Below are 18,813 nucleotides of genomic sequence, written 5' to 3'. Positions count from 1 at the left end.
GAGAAATCAAAAGCTTTACAGATAAGCAAAAGCTAAGAGAATTCAGCACCACCAAACCAGCTCTACAACAAATGCTAAAGGAACTTCTTGAAGTGGGAAACACAAGAGAAGAAAAGGACCTACAAAAACAAACCCAAAACAATCAAGAAAATGGTTATAGGAACATACATATCAATAATTACCTTAAATGTGAATGGATTAAATGCTCCAACCAAAAGACACAGGCTTGCTGAATGGATAAAAAAATAAGACCCATAGGCTTCCCTCGTGGCGCAGTGGTTGAGAGTCTGCCTGCCGATGCAGGGGACACAGGTTCGTGCCCCGGTGCAGGAGGATCCCACACGCCACGGAGCGGCTAGGCCCATGAGTCACGGCCGCTGAGCCTGCGCGTCCGGAGCTCCGCAATGGGAGAGGCCACAACAGTGAGAGGCCTGTGTACCGCAAAAAAAAAAAAAAAAAAGACCCATAATACGCTGTCTACAAGAGACCCACTTCAGACCTAGGGACACATAAAGACTGAAAGTGACGGGATGGAAAAAGATATTCCATGCAAATGGAAATCAAAAGAAAGCTGGAGTAGCAATACTCATATCAGATAAAATAGACTTTAAAATAAAGAATGTTACAAGAGACAAGGAAGGACACTACATAATGATCAAGGGATCAATCCAAGAAGCAGATATAACAATTATAAATATATATGCACCCAACATAGGAGAGCCTCAATACATAAGGCAACTGCTAACAGCTATAAAAGAGGAAATCGACAGTAACACAATAATAGTGGGGGACTTTAACACCTCACTTACACCAATGGACAGATCATCCCAAATGAAAATAAATAAGGAAACAGAAGCTTTAAATGACATAACAGACCAGATAGATTTAATTGATATTATAGGACATTACATCCAAAAACAGCAGATTACACTTTCTTCTCAAGTGCGCATGGAACATTCTCCAGGATAGATCACATCTCGGGTCACAAATCAATCCTCAGTAAATTTAAGAAAATTGAAATCATATCAAGCATCTTTTCTGCACAACGCTATGAGATTAGAAATGAATGTAAAAAAACACAAACACATGGAGGCTAAACAATACATTACTAAATAACCAACAGATCACTGAAGAAATCAAAGAGGAAATCAAAAAATACCTAGAGACAATGGATGATGAAAACACGATGATCCAAAACCTATGGGATGCAGCAAAAGCAGTTCTAAGAGGGAAGTTTATAGCTATACAAGCCTACTTCAAGAAACAAGAAAACTCTCAAATAAACAATCTAACCCTACACCTAAAGGAACTGTAGAAAGAAGAACAAACAAAACCCAAAGTTAGCAGAAGGAAAGAAACCATAAAGATCAGAGCAGAAGTAAATGAAATAGAAACAAAGAAAACAACAGCAAAGATCAATAAAACTAAAAGCTGGTTCTCTGACAAGATAAACAAAATTGATAAACCATTAGCCAGACTCATCAAGAAAAAGAGGGACAGGACTCAAGTCAATAAAATTAGAAATGAAAAAGGAAAAGTTACAACAGACACTGCAGAAATACAAAGCATCCTAAGAAACTACTACAAGCAACTCTACGCCAACAAAATGGACAATCTGGAAGAAATGAACAAGTTCTTAGAAAGGTATAATCTTCCAAGACTGAAACCAGAAAGAAATAGGAAATATGAACAGACAAATCACAAGTAATGAAATTGAAACTGTGATTAAAAATCTTCCAACAGGGCTTCCCTGGTGGCGCAGCGGTTGGGAGTCCGCCTGCGGATGCCATGGGACACGAGTTCATAGCCCTGGTCCGGGAAGATCTCACATGCCGCGGAGTGGCTGGGCCCGTGAGCCATGGCCGCTGAGCCTGCGCGTCCGGAGCCTGCTGCTCCGCAACAGGAGAGGCCACGATAGTGAGAGGCCCGCGCACCGCGATGAAGAGTGGCCCCCGCTTGCCGCAACTAGAGAAAGCCCTTGCACAGAAACGAAGACCCAACACAGCCAAAAATAAATAAATAAATAATAAAAATAAAGGACTTCTCTTAAAAAAATTAAAAAAAAAAAAATCTTCCAACAAATGGAAGTCCAGGACCAGATGGCTTCACAGGTGAATTCTATCAAACATTTAGAGAAGAGCTAACACCCATCCTTCTCAAACTCTTCCAAAAAACTGCAGAGGAAGGAACACTCCCAAACGCATTCTATGAGGCCACCATCACCCTGATACCAAAACCAGACAAAGATACTAAAAAAAAGAAAATTACAGACCAATATCACTGATGAATATAGATCCAAGAATCTTCAACAAAATACTAGCAAACAGAATCCAACAACACATTAAAAGGATCATACCCCATGATCAAGTGGGATTTATCCCAGGGATGCAAGGATTCTTCAATATACGCTAATCAATCAATGTGATACACCATATTAACAAATTGAAGATAAAAACCATATGATCATCTCAATAGATGCAGAAAAAGCTTTGACAAAATTGAAGACCCATTTATGATAAAAACTCTCCAGAAAGTGGGCACAGAAGGAACCTACCTCAACATAATAAAGGCCATATATGACAAACCCACAGCAAACATCATTCTCAATGGTGAAAAACTGAAAGCATTTCCTCTAAGATCAGGAATAAGACAAGGATGTCCACTCTCACCACTATTATTCAACAGAGTTTTGGAAGTCCTAGCCACAGCAATCAGAGAAGAAAAAGAAATAAAAGGAATACGAATTGGAAAAGAAGAAGTAAAACTGTCACTGTTTGCAGAGGACATGATAGTATACCTAAGAGAATCCTAAAGATGCCACCATAAAACTACTAGAGCTAATCAATGAATATGGTAAAGTTGTGGGATACAAAATTAATGTACAGAAATCTCTTGCATTCCTATACACTAATGAGGAAAAATCTGAAAGCGAAATTAAGGAAACACTCCCATGTACCATCGCAACAAAAAGAATAAATACCTAGGAATAAACCTACCTAGGGAAACAAAAGACCTGTATGCAGAAAACTATAAGACACTGATGAAAGAAATTAAAGACGATACCAACAGACAGAGAGATATACCATGTTCTTGGATTGGAAGACTCAATATTGTGAAAATGACTATACTACCCAAAGCAATCTACAGATTCAATGCAATCCCTATCAAATTACCAATGGCATTTTTTACGGAACTAGAACAAAAAATCTTAAAATTTGTATGGAAACTCAAAAGACCCTGACTAGCCAAAGCAGTCTTGAGGGAAAAAAACGGAGCTGGAGCAATCAGACTCCCTGACTTCAGATGATACTACAAAGCTACAGTAATCAAGAAAATATGGTACTGGCACAAAAACAGAAACATAGATCAATGGAACAAGATAGAAAGCCCAGAGATAAACCCACACACCTACGATCAACTAATCTATAACAAAGGAGGCAAGGATATACAATGGAGAAAAGACAGTCTCTTCAATAAGTGATGCTGGGAAAACTGGACAGCTACATGTAAAAGAATAAAATTAGAACACTCCCTAACACCATACACAAAAATAAACTCAAAATGGATTTGAGACCTAAATGTAAGACCGGACACTATAAAACTCTTAGAGGAAAACATAGGAAGAACCCTCTTTGACATATATCACAGCAAGATCTTTTTTGATCCACCTCCTAGGATAATGGAAATAAAAACAAAAATAAACAAATGGGACCTAATGAAACTTCAAAGCTTTTGTACAGCAAAGGAAACCATAAACAAGATGAAAAGACAACCCTCAGAATGGGAGAGAATATTTGCAAATGAATCAACGGACAAAGGATTAATCTCCAAAATATATAAACAGCTCATGCAGCTCAATATTGAAGAAACAAACAACCCAATCCACAAATGAGCAGAAGACCTAAATAGACATTTCTCCAAAGAAGACATACAGATGGCCAAGACGCATGTGAAAAGCTGCTCAACATCACTAATTATTAGAGCAATGCAAATCAAAACTACAGTGAGGTATCACCTCACACCAGTTAGAATGGGCATCATCGGAAAATCTACAAACAACAAATACTGGAGAGGGTGTGGAGAAAAGGGAACCCTCTTGCACTCTTGGTGGGAATGTAAATTGATACAGCCACTATGGAGAACAGTATGGAGGTTCCTTAAAAAACTAAAAATAGAATTACCATATGACCCAGCAATCCCACTACTGGGCATATACCCAGAGAAAACCATACTTCAAAAAGACACATGCACCCCAATGTTCACTGCAGCACTATTTACAATAGCCAGGTCATGGAAGCAACCTACATGCCTATTGACAAACGAATGGATAAAGAAGTTGTGGTACATATATACAATGGAATATTACTCAGCCATAAAAAGGAATGAAGTTGAGTCATTTGTTGAGACGTGGATGGATCTAGAGACTATCATACAGAGTGAAGTAAGTCAGAAAGAGAAAAACAAGTATCGTATATTAATGCATGTATGTGGAACCTAGAAAAATGGTACAGATGAACAGGTTTGCACGGCAAAAGTTCAAACACAGATGTAGAGAACAAATGTATGGACACCAAGTGGGGAAAGCCACGGCGGGGTGGGGATGGCAGTGTGCTGAACTGGGCAACTGGGATTGACATGTATACACTGATGTGTATAAAATTGATGACTAATAAGAAGCTGCTGTATAAAAAAATAAAATTCAAAAGTTAGAAAAAACAAACGAATAGTAAACTCTGTTATTTGTATGGAAATATGTTAATATAAATGTTTCAGATACTACATGAAATTTCTAAAAATCTTATAGGTTGTGGTATAATGTTGTAAGTCATAATTCTAGTTTACTTTAAAACATATATCTCAGAAGTAACTAAATTTGCTTGTCAATTGCATTATTATGAACTTTCATCAAATCTTAAACCATGGTCATTTTTAAGTCTTTTGTCATTTACAGACAGTTCTGGGTGTACTCTGATGCTTTTGCAAAAATGTTCCTATAAAAGGGTTTCATCTTCAAGGAATTCATTGAAAAGACTGTGACAAGTACAGGTTTCTGGTAACTGACTATACTGCTGAACTGAATGAATAAGCATTTCCAGAACTCTAATGGAAAACTGATGAATTCATAAAAGTGCTAACAAAAGATCAAGATGAAAAAAAATTAATTACATGGGACTGAGTGAACTGATGAGATTGATTATAAGTTTTGTGACTTTGTTTGAATAAAAAAAGTGTGATGTAAATTTATGTAAAAAGAACTTAATGTAAAACAATGCCACTCTTCTCACATATTTTCTCGTTTTGGAAAATATAGATATTTTCTGTTAAAAACGTGATTTATGCTGACATGTAATAGGTTGATTATTGTTATTATAAATGAATTAATAAATATTTTTAAGTTTCAAAAAGAAAAAGAAAATATGAGACAGATTTTTACATATTAGTGGAAAGAGTGTAATGATCAATTTTAACTGAGAACCAAATTTGGAATCACGTGACAAAAAGTATATTTACATGTTTTCATATGTATAATAGAAGGGTAAAACCCAATATTTTAACAATAGCTATATCAGATGAAGATGAGGAATGGGTAAAAAAAGGAGCTTGCATTTTTTTTTTTTTTTTTTTGCGGTATGCGGGCCTCTCATTGCTGTGGCCTCTCCCGTTGCGGAGCACAGGCTCCGACGCGCAGGCTCAGTGGCCATGGCTCACGGGCTCAGCCGCTCTGTGGCATGTGGGATCTTCCCGGACCGGGGCATGAACCCGTGTCCCCTGCATCGGCAGGCGGACTCTTAACCACTGTGCCAGCAGGGAAGCCCCAAGAGCTTGCATTTTTAAATGATTCTGTTTAAAATATTTTTTTTACAATGAGGATGTAGTGTCTTCGTTATCAAAATAAAAAAAGCAACCTGAATGTAGTTGTCTGCTATAAACTTTTGTTATAATAGCTCAGTGTAAAAGAGAATCTATATTATGTTAAGTTTTTCTTTTTTAAAGAAAAGGCATTGGATTTTGAAATAGATATTAAAGATTTTTATTTACTGTCCTAGTTAAGAGACTTCAGAACATACATTTTAAGGGGTATTTTAAATAGTATTAATAAAAATATGATTAGTATGATTTAAAATGTTCAGAAAATCTTTTTCAAAGAGCTTATTGTTATAATTATTAATATTTAGATAGTACAAAAGAACAATAACTTAAGTAAAAACACTACAGCATGATACATTGTGAGCTATTTAATATTTGTGTAATCATTTTTCTGGATTAGGAAATACATACTAAAACAGATATAAGCTTCCTTGTATTTACATACATTAATTATATGTAAGTATTTAATGAAAATAATCACGTGTATATGAGATTGTGTGTGGGTACATGCGTGATAAGAATCCAGACCAGCTTAGTTTTGACAATTTTGAAGATGTTCAATAGGAAGAATCAGAAGCCTTGTGAGGGAAATTATCCTAGAACAATGGGCAAGATCAGATTCATATAAATAGGGTGATGCCTAGTTTGAGCAGGCTTACATATTATTTATCTACTATTTCATGCTTTTTTCTTAGTCAGCTCAATGTCCCAGAAGATCTGAAGTCTTAGTCTTAAATAAGTCTATGATTACATTTTTGAAAATTAATTGTTTCTTTCTCTTCCTTCTTCTTCTTTTTTTTTTTGGCTTGGGGAAACTTGAATAGTAATTCTTTCCCTGGCATAGGATGACTCTTAAATGCAAAAAATAAAATTAATCTCAGATGATTCCAACTTTGGGGTTTGATTTTTTTTAAGATTTTTAACAAACATATATACTATATATTAAGCACTAATTCCTGTACAGCTTATTTTTACTAGTTTGCATCCAACTAGTTTAATGTATTATGAATGTCAGCTGTCTAAATCTTTTAAAACATGTCTCAACTGAAACTGCAGAGCAATCAGAGCAAAAGCCGTGGAATAAATGAAAGAATGAGATGTTTCCATGATAATTAAGACCAAGGATCCATGAGGGGCAGAAGAAAACAAGCACTCAAGGATAAAAATTAAGTTTTCTACCTAGGTTAGGTATTAACTGGAACGGGATCTTGGAATTACCAACTTTGATTTGGTGTAATAATAATGAAGATGCAAAAAAACAAACAAAAAAAAAGATTTTTGGGCACTATTTTCCTGAATGGAAACCTTCACCAAAAGAGGTTAAATGATTTAAAAGCAAGTTTTCTCCAAAATGAGTAAATGACATCAGTTCTAATTCTTACTGAGGTTACTAACCAGCCATCAGTATATTATCTTTAATACTTAGAAGGGAAACTGGTAGGTAGGGAGAGGTAAGGCCTCATCAGAGAATTCTAACAAGATATAGCATCACAGAGTGTTTACCTAGGTATTATCCTTACCTCCGTAAACTCTTCAGGTAAAGGTGAACCATCATAGTCTGTATCTTCTGCTCTCTCTTCACATAACTTCCCACTGGTTTTCAATGCACCTGGGAAAGAAAGAAATAGGCCAAGAGGAATTAAAATGCTCTGTAGAGGCCTTCCTGTACTCGTTCCGTGTACCAACTTACTCATTCTGGTTCATCTACCTGGAGCACAGGCATCTCGTGCTGCATTATTTTGGTTTAAAAGATTCTGAGCTTCCTCATCCACAACATCCAGCAGAGACTGGATAACTTCAGCTTCTTGAGGATCATCATAAATATCATCTTCTTGTACATCAGATTCTTGAAAAACAGTAATTTACATGGGATTTTACTTTAAAAAATATTGGTATGAGAAAGAGACAATGTGCCAGGTATAATATATGCCAGATAATATGCCAGGTCTTTCAAATTTTAAGCATCCACTTTGAAAAAGCAGCCATGACAGGAAAAGTGGTTTACACTAATGGGACCCAGGCATTTTCAGTTCTAGAACTACTTTGGCTGTTATGACAAAAGACCACACAAATGCAACTGAATAAACAAAAATCAATCTCTGTGATACACCTTTTCAAAGGACATTAATAATTTAATGTTTATTTCCCTAACTTAATCCCAAATTGTTAATTTATAAAAGAAACTAAAGAAATTTCAACCAAAGAAGTTATGTTACAAAGATTAAGGATATAATAGGGCAGCCCAAACAATCCCAAGAAAAAATGTCTCAGTTATTAGGTAGCCAGTGAATTGCTGCTTCAAAAAAATACAAGAAACAATTATCAAACAAAACTGCTATCTCTTCAATCATTTAAAAATCATTTTAATCTTAGAGATGAGAATGAATACTGGACATTTGTACAGTAGTGCAGCTAATGTTAATTTTACGCTGTTCTTTTTTTTCTCTGAACAATAATCTTTCCTTTTAAAGCTACAGGAACATGTAAGGCAAATAAGAAAGGCTGCCAACATTTCTTTATTACTTGAATTATTAGGGCATTTAGAGTAACTGGATGACTCGTTTTGGGAAACTACCTTTGGATAGAATCAGGTCTGCTGATTCCTTCATCTGATAAGTAGAACATTTTCTTTCAGGGTACAAAATTTCAATTATTTCTTCCCCATTAACCTAAAGTATAAAACCAAAGCAAATCATTAGTTTTCTATTTTACTAACATCCAGGATTAGGGAGGGACTGCACACCGTCCCTCCATGTCCTTCTCCCCTTCTTTCTCGGTACAAAATCCTTTTTATATCTCCCCACCTTGGATCAGTGCTTCTAGGAGATACCAGTGCAATGAAATATGCAAAGGGTATGGGACTTTCCATCATCAGATATGCCTGGAAACACTAGATTAAGCAACATTAAATCAATATTTTTATTCCAAGAATTCTCACAATGCTTACTAATATAAATTTTGAGTTGTCAAAAGAGAAATGTATTATGTAGTATTTCCTAAATTTATTTGACTGCAGAAATCTCTTTTTAAGGCATATTCTATGGGATCTGTCTTCCATAGAACTTTTTCGAAAAGTTAAATGGGCCTACTAAGAAGTTCAGGGAAATGAAAAAAAAGTCAATCTTTTAAGTATTTGTGAAGTTGTTACATGGACATAGTCTTCAGTTTAGCAATCTGATCAACTGTTGGCTATAAAGATTTTCAAATCTAGTCTAAAGCTCATCTCAATTTAAGGAAAATAGCAATGGATTCATAATTATAAAGTACTAATTAAATGGAATGTAACTTTTAAATTCAATGGTTAATTGTGAAGCACTTCATGGCACGTAGCCTATTAAAAGAAAGATGATTAGGGCAAAATGCAATATTAAATGATTAGAATAAATTAAAATAATTTTATACAAATAAAGTGTGGTTTGCTTTAAAGATTTTACTTTTTTTATTAAGATAAAAGGTAGACCTAGAGTCTGTCATACAGAGTGAAGTCAGAAAGAGAAAAACAAATACCGTATGCCAACACATATATATGGAATCTAAAAAACAACAAAAAAAAAGGTCATGAAGAACCTAGGCGCAAGATGGGAATAAAGATGCAGACCTAATAGATAATGGACTTGAGAATACAGGGAGGGGGAAGGGTAAGATGGGACAAAGTGAGAGAGTGGCATGGACATATATACACTACCAAACGTAAAATAGATAGCTAGTGGGAAGCAGCCGCATAGGACAGGGAGATCAGCTTGGTGCTTTGTGACCGCCTAGAAGGGTGGGATAGGGAGGGTGGGAGGGAGGGAGATGCAAGAGGGAAGAGATATAGGGATATATGTATATGTATAACTGATTCACTTTGTTATAAAGCAGAAACTAACACACCACTGTAAAGTAGTTATACTCCAATTAAGATGTTAAGAAAATAAAAGATAAAAGGTAGAGATAGTAGATGCAATGAAATTATCTCTTCATAAGTAATGGTTACATAATGTCAAAAAATTTCACTGGATTGTAAAATTCCACTCTTCATGAGAAATTCATAGTACAGACATTAGTATTCAAGGACAGAATATCATTTAGGAGACTTCCTGGAAGATTTTAACTCCAACAAAAAATGTTTACAATCACGAATAACAAAAGTTCTAATTCCAGAAATCTTGTTGCGCTGATAAGATTTTCAGATTACTAGGAGGAAAATGTCTCAGCTCTGGATTTTACATGGAAAGATATTTGAGTAGTGAGGTTCAGAACAGATTGCATGAGATACGTGTGAGATAAAACAGTTCCATGAAATGAAGATCCAGCTGGAAGCTGTGTATATTACATGCCAGAAAGTAAAAAGAAATGTTAGCCAAACAAATGGGTATAAATGGAGCCTTAAATAAAGAGCTTGAAAGTGGAATTTAGTTATGTATTAAAATATTTTTGTTAAAACACCTCCAGATTTCCCTGTGATAATCTTAAATGATTTAGGTTCTTTCATTTTATTATGTAGTAAAGCATTTTCTATGTCTTTAAAAAAGCAAGTAAGCCTATTTCTTTTGCCACTACAGTTTTGCCTCACTAGTAGCAGAGCTCTGTCATCTGAGAGTCACTGCTGGTCAATGTTAACCCACTCTTAATTACATTTTTCTCTTCTGGGTATTTAAGAGACAACCAAAAGAATTGTGCATATTAATAAAAAAATCCCAGCACTAAAGCTATCTATATAAGTAATCAGCCTATTTAAGAGCTGAATGTGTGCCCGATGATGTAGGGTTACTTGTGTGGGGGCTTTTCATTGTGTGTTACTTAGTAAGTCCTATTAGTTCACTAAGTACATGTATCTAAAAATCAATACATGTGTCTAAAAAAGGCAAATATTTAAATATGAAATCAGTTTGGTTCAAAATACAAACAAGCTACTTATTTAGATAAGGAAGTAGGACACAGAGAAGGTGGCTTTTCACTTACCTCGGAGAATGAGTTATTAGGTGTGAGTGCCGGTTTGCCACAAGGCTCCACAATGTGATGACCTGAAGGAAGAAGAGAAAGAAAAGGATGAGCCACTCAGAACCACATTAGGGACAACAGAATAGTGAAAGAAAACCCATATTTCTGTGCATGTTCTTATTTTTATTAATACACTAAGAGAGGTCATATCACAAAGTGACTTAAAATCAACTAAATGGAATCAAATATTAGAGAAGGGTTTATTCCAAGGACAAAGCCAATTTCTTAAAAGAAAATAGTTTGCATAAAAGCTCAGTTTGGGCTAAATGTTTCTAGTGTGAGACACTAAATATAGATTTTCCCAACTAAATGGAAGAGACATTACAGGTGCTGAACTATATAGTCACTGGAAAGATAGCAGGTCCTTTATCTCATTTCACAAAGACTATCAATTTAACACAGAAAAATAAGTATGGATACAACTGGAAAGGACTTTTAGTATATTTATAAACCAAATGTGGATTTTAACTCTTAGACATCAGCACAAAAATTCAATACGTATATTAAAAATGATATTGTTTCCCCTACAGTTAAAAATTAGATTCATTATTTCCAGGAGATACCTTATTAAACTACCAGGAAAAATAATTAAAAAGTATACCAAAAATGAACCACTGGTTCAAAAGAATCATACTGGAATAGTATAAAGCACAATAGTTTATTATTTGTAATCTCTCCCACCTGTTCCCCGTTACTCTCTACCCCTCTGTCCCCCTCTCCTCCTCTGTCCCCAAGCAACCACTGATCTCCTTTGTCGCTATAGATTAATTTGCACTTTTTACAATCTTGTATAAATTGAATAATACAATATGGATTCCTTTTTTTTGTCTGGTTTCTTTCATTCAGCATACCTATTTTATTTTAATTATGTTGTCGCATGTATCAACAATCTGTTCATTTTTATTGCTGAGTAGTATTCTGTTGCTTGGATATATTACAAATGGTTATTCATTCAACAGATTTTAGACATTTGAGTGGTTTCAGATTTTGGTTATTACAAAGAAGGCTGCTAAAAAATTCCTGTACAAGTTTTTGTGTATGAATATATGCTTTGTTTTCTCTTTAGTAAACAAACAGGAGTGGAACGGCTGGATCATATGGTGGGCATATGTTTAAATTTTTAAGAAACTGTCAAACTGTTTTCCAAAATGGTTGTACCATTTTACATTTTCATCACTACAAGAGAGTTCCTATAACTGACACTATGTGATTTTCAGAATTCATAAAGAAATTAGGCCTGAGAATCCCATAAAGACAGATTACTAGGCAGTTTCTACAAGGTGGCAGGGCACAGCTACCCTCCTCTGCCTTGAAAGTTACAAACAGGAGTGTTCTCAGAGGTCACTAGAAAAATGCTCTCCTGACTGTTCTGTGAGGTAGTTTGACTCTAATGTGAACCAGAACTATTAGAAAGCAGCAAGAAGGACCCCTATGGCATTCAGATAACAACAGAGACAAAGATAATCAAACTACAACCGCAATTGGCAGATTTCTTTTAGCTATTTTGGTATTTAGATACTACTGCCTGATAACCTAAAAGTTTAGTTATATAAGAAGTACTAAGAAGTACTGGATTTACATTTCAAATACTCTTTAAGTTCAACCACATTCCCCTGTACCTAACATTCTTATATGAATACTATCAATAAAAGCTACATTTACTGAGCCCGATTATGTAAATGAGAGCGTGGAGTCAGACATCCTAGGTTTAAATTCTGGCTTGACTATTAACCCTGTAGCTTGGGCAAGTTATCAAACTTTTCTGTGCCTTGGTTTCCCCTTCTACAAAAGGAGGATAATAGTAATACTAGTCTCACAGGGTTGCTGTGAGGATTTAAGCACCTAGAAGAATGCTTAGTCCAGAAAAAGCATTAAATTAATGTTTGCTGCCACAACTATTAAGATTACAATTTCTATTACTATGCTAGAATATAAGACAGATACTTTGTTTACTCATTGCTATATTCACAATGCCCAGAACACTGCCTGGTATAGAGAAGAAATTTAGTAACTGTCTGAATAAATTATTATGTGACAATCATTGTGGTAAGTATATTATTGTATTTATGTCTCATTATAACCTTAACAGATAGATACTATTAATGTTCTTATTTTACTGGTAGAAAATAGAGGCTTAGATACAGATCAAGTAACTTGCTAAGGTTACACAGGACTTGTAAACTCAGTTCTATCTGGCTTTAAATGCCATGCTGCTCTACTCTTTCCTATTATGCACAGAATATTAGAGATGCTTTTATTTAAGTGTAATTTTTTCACTCAGATCCTGCAAAACAGTCTGGAAGGGCAATAAAAACATTTTGGTGATAGTATCCAAACTTGCTTTTGGGGAAAAAAATAGTTACCTCTCTATAACTACTTGCTGTCATAAAATGGCTATATCCTTACCATTGGCTTTGGCTGACTTTGGAGCTGAAACAGCAGACGTCTTAGAACTGGGAACCACTGGATGACCATTTCTGTGTTGTTTACAAAAAACAAAACAAAACAAAACGCAATTGCAAATTATTTAAGATGTTTGTTTAAATATCCTTCAAGCCATCTGTTAACTATTTAGCCTCAGGAGCTTTATTTTAGATGGGCTTCAGGGGGTCTAGGTACTTCCTGAAGCTGCAGACAAAATTTTATCAGGGTTCATCTATACATGGTTGAGGGAGACATTCTTGACTGAAAAAAGATTAAGAATCACTTCTTTACATAATCTTTCTTGGGTTTCAGTTCAATACATCACCATATTTCCCCTCTCATTTAAAACACTGGTAATATTCATGATCTAATAACTTAGTTCACTGTCACTCAGGTGATAGTTCAAAGATAACTACACTCAGAAGTCACAGATCACTAAGTTTTGCCTATCTAAAGCCCCTGGTATGTGTTTTTCTTTGGAATTACTTTAAGTGATAATCTAGACAAAATACATATATTCAAAGCACTATAAGAATAGTACAACCCAACATGAAAAACAGTCAAGAGACGGCACCTTGGAAGAGTATTAGAATGTGATTTTATTGTTGCTAATACTTGAAAGAAAAGGGAGGTTGCCTAAGGTATACAGTGTTGGGAGAGGCAATCAGCCATGGGTCCTAAGCATCCCTGTATGTTCTTGCTGGGTACCTCAGAAATGCAAAGGCTCTAACCACTTTTTATCTGGGCCAATTCTCAAGGCTATGTTCACGGTGAGCAAGCTTGAGGAATTATGTAATCTCTCTACCCAAACAAAATGCAAGCTTTCTTACAGGCTGTCATAAAGTGGTGGGTTCCCTGGCTCTTCTTACAGTACTCTTCTCCTGTACTATAACCCACTGCATGTACAGAAACCCACTGGGCCCACATATGTCATCTCCATGGGACTTGGAGGACATGGGAACCGACACCAATACCATGCACATGCTGCTTGCTGTGCCTTTAGTAATAAGGTTTTTTGTTTCCGATACAGGAGTTTCATATCTTCTACCAGCATTCATAAAACAATAACTGGCTAGTTTATTAGTTTGCAAATAGGGTAAAATTACAGACACTTTACAGCTCTTGACAAATAATTACCACAAGTATACAAACCTCCATTACTGTTACCCTGTAGACTTTATTATTTCTTTAATTTTTAAATAAATTTATTTATTTTATTTTTGGCTGCATTAGGTCTTTGTTGCTGCGCGTGGGCTTTCTCTAATTGCGGTGAGTGGGGGCTACTCTTCCTTGCAGTGCGCGGGCTTCTCATTGCGGTGGTTTCTCTCGTTGCGGAGCACGGGCTCTAGGCACGCAGACTTTGGTAGTTGCGGCACATGGGCTCAGCAGTTGTGGCCTGCGGGCTCTAGAGCACAGGCTCAGTAATTGTGGCTAGTGGGCTCAGTTGCTCCACGGCATGTGGGACCTTCCCAGACCAGGGCTCGAGCCCGTGTCCCCTGTGTTGGCAGGCAGATTCTTAACCGCTGTGCCACGAGGAAAGCCCCCCCCCGTGGACTTAAAAGAGGGCAGAAATAAAACAACAGAGGAGAGAGAGCTGGAAAAAGAATGAAGGGTAAGGTAACTATGACTGCTACTACTGCATCTTTAGTGACTTCAGCAAAGATAAAAGTAGAAGGAGAAAAGAAATTGATTTTAGACCTAGGGTAAGGGCTGCTCTAGTGATTTGGAGGCAAAAAATTCATCTAGATCTATGGTTAGCAGAAATGTTTTCATAAAAACATTTTCCAGGTTGTTTGAACACTCTCCTCCTCCACTAATTAACATTCAGGTACACCTATGAAAATAACTGTATGCCAATCTAATTTTTAGAAATATTGAAGAAAACCGGTCAGGGGTTATGTTCAAGGGAAAAAGTATACAGTCTAACTTAAAGGTTCAGAAGGAAAAATGGGTTTATGATCAAATGATTTAATTAACAGTTTCTATATTTTGGAAGACATACTATATAAAACTCACCATGTATCGCAGATACAAATGTGAAGTTTTCTCTTATGTAACATTAAGACTGTAATCTAGAAAGCCCGGGTTCATGTACATGTGGCAGGCGGAGTAATGCCCCCCCCAAAGATGTCTGCATTATAATCCCCAGAACCTTTGAATATGTTACCTTGCATGGCAAAAGGAATTTTGCAGATGTGAGTAAATTAAGGATCTAGAGATGAGGAGATTATTCTGGATTATCTGGCTGGGCCCAATGTAATCACAGGGGTCCTTATAAGTTAAACAGAGAGGTAGGAATGTCAGTCAGAAAGATGTGACGACCAAAGCAGAGAGTGCTGTGATTGCTGGCTTTAAAGATGGCAAAGGGCTATGAACCAAGGAATATGGGCAACGTCTAGAAGTTGGAAAAGCAAGGAAATGGATTTTCTCCTGGAGCCTATGGAAGGGAGCTTGCCAACACCTTGATTTTAGGACAAAGAATTTGTAGTAATTTAATAGTAGTAAGAAACTAATACATAGGGACTTCCCTGGTGGTCCAGTGGTAAAGAATCCACCTTCCAGTGCAGGTGACACGGGTTCAATCACTGGTTGGGGAACTAAGATCCCACATGCCGTGGAGCAACTAAGCCCCTGTGCCATAACTACCGAGCTCGCACACCTCAGCTAGAGAGCCCACCTGCTGCAAACTACAGAGCTCACACACCCTGGAGCCTGCACCACAACTAGAGAAGAGAAAACCCGCATGCCACAACTAGAGAACCCTGGGCGCCGCAACAAAGAGCCCATGCACCGCAATAAGCACCTCAACGAGTGCTGCAACAAAAAGATCCCACATGCCACAATGAAGACCCGATGCAGCCAAATAAATAAAAACATTAAAAAAAGAGAAAATAATACATATTTTTTTCAATTTATTTCCATTATTAAGTGAAAGAAAAGTTGCTATTAGCATTTTTTATAACGTGAAATTGTCATGAGGTATAGTGAATGTGATGGTCTATGCCCCATTGGTTGTAGACATGACGTTCAGGTAGGACTGACCGTGTCCCAGCTCTGGGAATCAGCCAGGACTGGCCTGGGCCAGTCAATATATTCTTATCCCTTTTCCTCAACAGGGCTGGTCTTAATTTAGGTCTAAGGCAATCAGCACACAGCCCTTGCTTTACTACAGTGATTGCTGAGACCTGTTTGAGGATTGCGCTGGATAGTGTGGGATGCAGGTGCGAGGCATGAAAACTGGCACAGACATTTGACTACTATGAAGGAAACACATAAATTACTAACCCCCATTCACTTAGTCTGTGAATTACTAATTCAGGAATATCTTTAAGAAAACCTAGTATCTTTTAATGGCCTGAAATGCATGTGCACACACAAACAAAATCCATGAATAACTGCAGAGTACCTTGTTGCTTTCAGCACCACTGAAGGCAGTGACATGTCTAATGCTCTCTTAGCTTCTTCCAAAGTCATTCCTTGTGTGCTGACTCCGTTCACATAGTGGATGATGTCTAAGAGCTGGAGATTACCCTCAGTGGCTGCAACTGACCTTGGATTGATATCACTAACATATACCACTTGATGAAGGCTGTCGTGACCTCCAGATAAGGAAAAACCTTTAGGGAACAGAAAAATATTTGTTTCGTTAGTCTTAACAGTACTTACTCTTAATCTAGCCAAGAAAAATCACACTGCACAAAGCTTGAATATGCATTACCCAGCTCCTCTTTGTTGCATGTAAATGTAATGTCAGGTAGCAAATCAGGCAGCATTAGCATCCTGGGTAATTCTAGAACTCGGCCAAGAACTAATCTGACTGTCTTGGGTGCAGCTCGGAGTAGATTCACTGCATCTGTGTGAGTCATTTTTGTAACATCTGTATCATTAACCTATAAAAATGAGAATGGGGCAAAGTAGGATTACAATTACTGGAACACAGAAGTTGCCAACAAAATACAGTAATTTCCCTAACTTTTTATATAATTTATTTTAGCCAGTAGGAGATTCACAATAAAGAACGGTCTCTAGTTTATTGGTAATCCCCTCTACTGTGGAAATCATGAACACAATGACCAAGTAATTATAAATGAAACAATAATGTAAAATACCTAACAAATGTCATTACTTTGCTAATACAGAAAATTTATTCTTATAGCAATTTAAGAAACTTTCTCTTCCTGAGACCCAAGATAGCTTGTTTAATGCCTTAACTGAGATTAAGCATTTTCCAAATTATTACTATATAAAGGCCTTTACTTTTAAGAGGTAGAGAAGGAAAACATAAACCAAGCAGTGAAATAGATAGAGTATTATATTAACTCAACCTTCTTGCTTTTCCTTCTTCGGTCCTGGATTGATCTTTGGTCACATTTGCACAAATAGAATCTGTTTAAATGTCTCACCTTTATAAGCCGGTCCCCAGGTCTTAGCCTTCCATCACTTTTGGCTGGATCCTGAATGACATCATGAACATAACAACCAATACTCTGATTGCCTTTGGTTACTGTAAAACCCAGGCTTCCTTTTTCCGACTTAATTAGGGTAATGTGGAGTTCTATCATCTCCTAAGGGAAGAAAACAGTGATTCTTTTAGGTTGTCTATTTTGCTGTAAAGGCAAAGAGAAAGACAAATATTTCCATTGATTAACACAGGAGGACACTACACCTTAAAAGGTTACTTAACTTGCCCAAGTGAAGAAGCCAGGTATGTCCAATTCTAGAAAATGCCTCCCTGCCCATGTAAGAGTTGAGTTTAAATTCAACATTATGTGCTTGTCTAGAGATAGCTGAGACAGAACTTACTCATGCTTCAATTCTTGTATTTTCAGAACAAACAGAGACAAACACCCATGCCAAGAGCAACAAAAGAAAGTTTTTTTGGAGTAAATACATGAAGTCTGGGTGACTAAATATCACAACTTGAGGTATTTAGTCGTATAATTTTTTTTTTTAAGATTTCAATTGAGATAAGGTTGCTTACAGCTTACAGGCATGATGACAGACTTCTAAGGAAATCGTTCAAAGATTATTTTCACTCTGTTGCTGAGAATGAAGTTGAAGATGTAGATGCTACACACACACACACACACACACACACACACACACACACACACGCAATTATAGGAAAATGAAGTATCTGGAAAGATTAACTCCAAAATGTTTATGGTTTTTGAGTGGTGAGATTATAGGTGGTTTTAATCTGTTTTCTAATTTTCCTATAATAAATATTTATTACTTAGGTAACAAAAAAAAAAAAACAGTATTGAAAAAGGGTGATTTCGAATCAGTGTTAAGCATATTATTCTTGGAAATTTGGCTGGCTTCCAAACTGAATTTGTAGCTTTAGAAGTTCTAGGGCTATTAGTAAAGAAAAGGATTCCATTTAGGCACCCATAAAACAGTGTGGAGGAGAATAAAATTACATTCAAACTTGATTAAAAATTAAACAGGTAACTCAACAGAATTTGGGAAATAACAGGTACTGTGCTAGGTGCTCTACATATGTTATTTCATTTAATCCTCACCACAATACTATGA

General features: G+C 36.4%; 1 protein-coding gene across 20 annotated transcripts in view; it reads right to left on the bottom strand.

Moving 5' to 3' along the window:
- Positions 1 to 18,813, bottom strand: part of PTPN13 (protein tyrosine phosphatase non-receptor type 13) — a 233,843-nt gene that overhangs the window by 25,133 nt on the left and 189,897 nt on the right. For 17 of the 20 annotated variants that reach the window (XM_032632180.1, XM_032632187.1, XM_032632176.1 and 14 more), the window contains 8 exons: positions 17,679 to 17,840; positions 16,994 to 17,165; positions 16,682 to 16,892; positions 13,258 to 13,328; positions 10,813 to 10,874; positions 8,444 to 8,537; positions 7,577 to 7,714; positions 7,389 to 7,477 (listed from right to left, as the gene is read on the bottom strand). In XM_032632180.1, the coding sequence (XP_032488071.1) occupies positions 7,389 to 7,477; positions 7,577 to 7,714; positions 8,444 to 8,537; positions 10,813 to 10,874; positions 13,258 to 13,328; positions 16,682 to 16,892; positions 16,994 to 17,165; positions 17,679 to 17,840 (999 nt within the window). Of the gene's footprint in view, positions 1 to 5,632; positions 6,720 to 7,388; positions 7,478 to 7,576; positions 7,715 to 8,443; positions 8,538 to 10,812; positions 10,875 to 13,257; positions 13,329 to 16,681; positions 16,893 to 16,993; positions 17,166 to 17,678; positions 17,841 to 18,813 lie in introns of those variants that run through there. The other 3 variants (XM_032632189.1, XM_032632190.1, XM_032632192.1) reach the window with 2 other exon arrangements.

Source organism: Phocoena sinus, chromosome 5 (assembly GCF_008692025.1).
Source record: "Phocoena sinus isolate mPhoSin1 chromosome 5, mPhoSin1.pri, whole genome shotgun sequence".
Taxonomy (NCBI): domain Eukaryota; kingdom Metazoa; phylum Chordata; class Mammalia; order Artiodactyla; family Phocoenidae; genus Phocoena; species Phocoena sinus.
Note: the sequence above shows the minus strand (reverse complement) of the source record. Positions and strands in the feature narration are given on the sequence as shown.